General features: G+C 44.1%; 1 protein-coding gene across 1 annotated transcript in view; it reads left to right on the top strand.

The window, feature by feature from the left end:
• The window catches only part of PPEF1 (protein phosphatase with EF-hand domain 1), a 34933-nt gene extending 29368 nt beyond the window's left edge, over nt 1–5565 (top strand). The window contains exons 11-16 of the mRNA XM_057386797.1: nt 203–388; nt 990–1132; nt 1783–1889; nt 2803–2966; nt 3820–3904; nt 4358–5565. Of these exons, the coding sequence (XP_057242780.1) occupies nt 203–388; nt 990–1132; nt 1783–1889; nt 2803–2966; nt 3820–3904; nt 4358–4551 (879 nt within the window). The 3' untranslated portion in view covers nt 4552–5565. The remainder of the gene's footprint in view (nt 1–202; nt 389–989; nt 1133–1782; nt 1890–2802; nt 2967–3819; nt 3905–4357) is intronic.
• Nucleotides 5566–6555: the final 990 nt, after the last annotated feature.

Raw genomic sequence — 6555 nt, 5'->3', positions numbered from 1 at the left:
AGAACAAAAACCTCAGCCCAAAAGAGTACACTCATGAAAGGAAGAAAGAAACTCAAGACCTACAGGTTAGCTTCAATGTGTTTTCTCCCTGTACTGTGGGGTTTTGCTGTGGCCAGGACTTTAGACAGCCTAAAGTTTAGTATACTTTATAGTAGTCTTCTCCTACTGTGAGTCCTCACTTGCTGGAGTTTGCTGTTTGTAGATCCTCGACATTCTCTGGAGTGACCCAAGAAGCCAGAATGGCTGCACACCAAACAAGTGTCGAGGAGGAGGCTGTTACTTTGGTCCTGATGTCACTGCCAAGCTCTTTGCCAGGTATAATCTGAAGATGCTCATCAGGTCTCATGAATTTAAGCCAGAAGGTTACGAGATCAGTCATGATGGGAAGGTAAGATGCTTCCATGTAAAGTAGAATTCTCCTGTGAATTTCAYAGGAACATCCACAGTAGATTTGTCTGCAAAATTTATTCCAAAAAAAGAGAGTGACTTTGTTAAACTGGGTTTGGGGAGCTTTGGCCTAGATAGATGTTACAAGTTACTGAGATCTGAGTAACCAAGTTCTGTCCAGCTTTAGGGAGTAGGGACCAGCTTATTACCCACATGAAAACAAATGGACACCCAACAAAATCCCTGAGAAGTGTGTAAATACAGTACAAGAGATGCTCTAAGACTGTAGAAACCTTTAACTCACTGATTTCTCTTCTGGCTCTGCTTTCTAATAYGCTGTACTGGAAGGCCAGCAAGAATCCTGAAAACCAGGTCTCTCTTAGGAAGRGGTTTCTGTTAAACAGCACTGTTAGATATAACTGCCCTCTGAAGTCTGACAGGTCACAAATAAAGGCTTAGAGCTCTGAATCAAAAGGGAAAAACATATAATGCAATGGCATAGCTTTATATGTAGTCACATARTTKTGTAACCTGGAACTTTTTCTAAGWTCAGTTTCAGCAATCAGTGTCAAGAATCCRTTTTCTTTGTTTCCTGTGACCAGGTTATCACCATATTCTCTGCCTCCAACTACTACGAGGAGGGCAGTAACCGGGGTGCTTACATCAAGCTGAATCCTGAGCTGACCCCGCGCTTTGTGCAGTACCAAGTCAGCAAATTCACACGCAGGAGGAACCTGCGGGAGAGGTAAAACTGTGTGGTGCATGCAGGGAGTGGGGACTGCAGCATCTGCACCTGCCCAAATCTACAGCATCACTCATTACACAGTAGCTGTGTTTGCCTTGATTCTCCCTGCTTTTCTGSTTTACAATTTAAAAACTATAAAGTAGACAAAACATGTTCCAAGTGCTCTGACTTGATTTCCTGAGAAACTCCCAAAGGKAATTAGATGAGGTAAGCAGTTAGAACAGAAAATTGTCAGGGACTCATAAATGGCCTGCACCTGCCTGCTTTAAGGCTGCAGTGTTAATCTGGACAAATCCTGTTAGGAACTGAGTCTCAAAAGTTTATCATGACAGMTTTGCCATGCCTGGTACTGTGCTCAGATTACTAATGGAAAGCAGCTTAGAATTACCTGCATAAACTCAATTATCTCATAAACTCAGATTACTCTTATGGTGCATTGTTAGTTTTGTTTGGTTTGGGTTTTTTTTCCCCCTGAATGTTGGTCTCCCCCTCCCCACCCCGCCCAGTGTTCCAGTATGTTTTGAGTCATTTATAGACCCCAAATACACTACATGTTGAAGGATATAAGAATCTGCCAATGAGTGCTGAAAAGCATAAAATGCTAGAGGATTTTAATCCTTTAATAACCTGCTGATTTTTTCCCCTCCTAGGGTAGGTACAATTGAATCAGCTGCCTTGAAGTCCTTACGAGAGAAGATTTATGCTCACAGGTCTGAACTCACCAGTGCTTTTGCACARTATGACATCAATGGCACAGGTATTGCTACCATGGGATAACAGCTTTGGGGTGTGTGGGGCACAGGGGACAAACCTCATGGCAAAGGATTCCACCTTGCCAGTGCCAGGCCAAGGGCAGCAGAGGCTGCTGGACCTTGTTCCTACTGAGCACAGAGGAGAGGTGTTGGCAAGAGCCCAGCCCCAAATGACTTGAGAGGATGAAGTTTGAAATAGGGAAAACTGAAAGACATGGGCAAATAAATTATATTTGCTGTTGGGTAGAGTTTGGGCAGGTAAATTCAGTTCCAGAACCTCAAAGGTCACCACCATCTTCATGCAGGAGTGTCTTCAGAAGGTGTCACACGGGGAACTGGGGTCTCATGTTGGGGAAACTGGTCTGAGTCTGGGAGGTATCTGAGGTATCTGCCTACCTGTGCCTCCAGCAGACACTCACTCACCCCTCAGCTGAGGAAAACTCAGAGCTAAGTTAATAGATGAACCTTTTATGTAGAAGCAGGAAGTTGATTTCTACCACAAATTTCTRCTTTTCCCTGTGATGGCTTCTCACTTGACTGTGCCCTTCAAGGGCACTCAACACACGWTGGTGTTGTTTCTTCAGCCACTGAACAGCTGTTTCACATATTTCCATCTGGTTGAGTTTGCAGCCACATGTCACTCTGATTGCAGCTCAGCTGAAATCTGAAATACTCTTCCTAACAAAATCCAGCTTTCTGAAAAGGTGTTAAAACATGCTGAGCATCATAATAGCATCACGACTTTTTGGTTGGAAGGGACCCGTGGAAATGTCCAGTCCTACCCCACGGCTCCTTTGTTATGAGGGGTTTTACCCAGGGCTCACAGAAAATCCTGGTGTTTTGCATCCCTTKGTGCTGGTGACTGAGTTGTGCTGTGTCCTGTAGCATTTGTGACCATGAYCTGATCCCTTGTGGCAGGCAGGATCTCTGTCAATGACTGGGCTGAAGCAATGGAGTCTGTCCTAAAGCTGGAGCTGCCCTGGAGGATGCTGCGGCCTCAGCTGGTGCAGATGGACCCAGATGGAGAAGTTGACTTCATGTCCTGTTTTTATGATTTGAAAATGGGTCAACCTACAAAAGAGGTAAAGAGGAAAACTCCTCCTTGCAAGTCTTGGAGGAACAACTTTTGGTGCAGTCTGAAGCACAAGACAGTGGTTTGACCAATCAAGTAGACATCTACATCTGAACTAGTTGCTGAGCTTCCTTTTATAGTCACTGGTGGAAAATGAGCACTGCTGGGGTACAAATCATCATTCCCTGCTAAGGTAGAGGCTTAAAATAGGCTGGATGAGTCACATGCTAGAACTGCTTCTTCCTTTCCATTGACTCTCGAGGGCGTTCAGATAATGGAGCTGAGGAGATGTGACAAATGCTGCCCAGAGCACTCAACCCTTCCTCTTTGAAATCTTATTTTCAAAAAAGAGGAGAAATCCTCTTTTTCAAAGAAGCTCCAGAGCCAGTCCAGGCCCCTGTGGGAGGAAGTCACAATTGTAGATGGACTGTACATATCTCCAATGGTATCTGAGCCCACTTGTTCCCAAGTGGCTGCACAGTGCTTTGGTAATGAGGTGTCACCATAATTCTCCTAAACAGCAGGATRCATTCACATRTGTACAGTGAGTGCTTTGTRTGAGTGCATGGTCTGTACCAYCTTCCMCAGATTATCTGTATTTCCACAAATMATTCCTGAAGGTGGGAGGTGTGAAGGACTCCTCCCCTTGCCCTGCCATCTGAAAGTGATGGGTTTTAGCTGATTATTCCTCAGGGCAAGACACAGAAGTCTTATTCCAGAGAACTCAAGCATAAAGATTTTTTTTTTTTGTAACATTTGACAAGTTAAACTGGGAAAATGGAAATTGGGTAGTAGATATTCTGTTGATTAAATTAACTCAAACCAAGCTCTGAATAGTTTCTTTTGTATGATTTCAAACCCAGGCTCAGCCAGCTTTGGCAGAGACYCTGTGCAGATACAGAAAGGATCTGGAGATCATCTTTAACATCATTGACAAAGATCACTCAGGTAAGTCCAGGTAACCTCACTGTGTCAGCTCTAGGGAGCCTGTTCTCCCCACTGTGTTTCTCCTTAAGGCTTCTAAATATAGGGGAACCAGAGGTGATGTCATTTCTCCACTTTAGTGAAATATTTTAAGCAGTCAGGCTGCAACCATATAAGGGACAGTGCACAGAGCCTAAAGAGAAAAAATTCTCACATACCCAGCTCCACTATTGGCTTCACTCTTTTGAGGGCTTTTTCTCCCTTCCACTCTCACTCTTTCCTGCTTTCTCAATTCCACTGTCAAAAGCATTCAACCATTAATTAAAGTAAAAATGTGCTTCAATCATGAAATCACTAACCCCATSAAAGCCATGGCAGGGAACTCTCTTGCTGTGAGGGAGAGTGCATGTGTGTGTTTGTTTATGGAGGAAAGGGAAAGAACTCTGCAAAAAGCAATCTACTGTCTGTGTCCTTCAGGTTTGATTTCTTTTGAGGAGTTCAGCCAGACMTGGAGACTCTTCACCTCTCACCTGGGCATTGAGGTAGAGGATGACTCCATTGACAAGTTAATCCTCAGCATAGACTACAACAAAGATGGCCACATTGACTTCAATGAATTTTTAGAGGCCTTTCACGTTGTTCACAGACTGGAGAAAAAGGCAAACTCCTGAAAAGGCAACATTTCTTGTGGGTTKTGGAAGCTCAGCTTGCTGTCATTAGTGATAAATGGGCTGCTCCACAGGGTCACTGTGCAAGGCCTCATTTAGCCCCTCCTGGATGATCTGTGCCTGCTGATAATGGGACAGATGAGATGAACACCCACACCTACAGCATGACTGTGTCACACACAGAGTGCCACCACCTCACAATTCACCCCTGTCTTGTTGGCATCTCCCCCATCAATGTAACCCTGAACATTGCCAAGGTCATGCCCAAGCTGGGCAGGGACACACCTGGGTACATTTGTGCCCTCAGTGACACTGAGAGCATCCATGACCACAAGGAACTTTGTGGTGATACAACAGACACAAGAGGCTGGCTGTGTGCTGTCCACTGCAGGAGAGGAATTCAGGGCAGAACCCTCTAGTTAAAGGAAGTGCTGCATTTAATCTTGCTCTTTGCATGAGGCAGAGAAATTAAATCATGCCAGGTCACTCTCTTGTGTGTGCCAAAAGTTTACAGGCACAACTTAAGATGATCTTGGCTGAAGGTGTTTACACTTGCACTAGATTTCCTCTTGCCACTGGTTACTTTTCCCCACACTYGTTGGGATGTGGAGCTATGAGATGATCAGAAGTGTTTGTGGGATGGAGCTGCTGAGCAACATTACAAGAGGCAACGGGCAGCAAGTGGTGCACAGAAATTTCACCTGAACGTGAGGAAGAACTTCTTTCCTGACCAGACCGAGCACTGAACAATTGCCCAGAGAGGCTGTGGAGTCTCCCTCACTGGAAATACTCCAGAACCATCTGGATAAARTCCTGTGCAATGTGTAAGGGATGGCCATGTCTGAGCAGCGAGGTTGGACCAGAGCATTGTGGTCTCTTCCAACATGACCATTCTGGGATTCAGTGATTCCATGGTAATGTCACCTTAATGAAGGCTAAATCCATAGCATGTTAATGCAATTCGTGATAGATCACWAAATAAAGCTTTAGCTTTCTGAGTAATGCCTAAGTGGGGTCTCTTTGTATTCCATCACCATAGAACACACTCTTCCTGAAGATGAACTGCGTTTCTTAAAAAAAGAGGTGAATAAGAACACAATAGTAAACATATTTTGATACTACCAAACCTAAATAGAATAGTTGTACACAAATTCTTTACCAGGATAAAGAAACTGAGAAATTCTGAAATTGTTTTTGGAAGGCAGCAAGATGGAAGGGTCTTGTGCTCTCTCATGCTTGTCTCCTTCCCCTCTCTGCATGGCAGCATTCCCATTCCTGCCAGTACCACCCCGACAATTCCCAAGGGGGAGAAGTCAGCAGATCTGGGCCTAATTCTCTTGCATCTTAAACTCTGAAAGCAGTATCAGGTCAGGAGCTTTTGGTAACAGTATTACCTCACTCAGCCTCAGTAAATCCAATGCACAKAAAGTGCTTTTTGGGTAGGAAAAGGTTCCAGCCTGGACCCTCTTTAAATTTTAATAGCTAAAGATGAGCTAAGTAAAGCAGCTCTGTTTCATTTGAGTGTTAAAAGTACAAAAAAAGCATCCTTCCAAGTTTATCATCCCAGAATGTAATAGCAGCCCAAGCTTAAGGCATTGCTGTCTTTCTTAAATCTTATTTTCTACAATTAAACACAGAACAGTTTTCCAGAAGTATTTTGTAACTTGACAGAGGAATGAACAAACATGCACACACTTATTTCTACTGCTTGGGGGGGGAAAACAAAAATCTTATTTAATACAAAGATTAATACAAAGTGCAAMCAAAATTTACAGTAAAACTTTAAYGGCATTGGTAATACATAATGCATCATTTATCATGCAGTTACTCTGATCTATGCACCATGATGGTCAGTCCCACCTCATTCCAGTGGAGAAACAAACTCCTGGAGATGGACAGAGCCAGGGTGTGTAATGGGACACTGCAGCTCTGAAGGATGGCTGGCACCTCCAGTGTGGTGTCCCCACCAGGGACACATTCCTGGCACCTCCAGTGTGGTGTCCCCAC

Source organism: Malurus melanocephalus, unplaced genomic scaffold (assembly GCF_030028575.1).
Source record: "Malurus melanocephalus ecotype Western Australia unplaced genomic scaffold, MMel_1.1 scaffold_1060, whole genome shotgun sequence".
Taxonomy (NCBI): domain Eukaryota; kingdom Metazoa; phylum Chordata; class Aves; order Passeriformes; family Maluridae; genus Malurus; species Malurus melanocephalus.
This window is presented reverse-complemented; position numbering and strand designations above follow the sequence as displayed.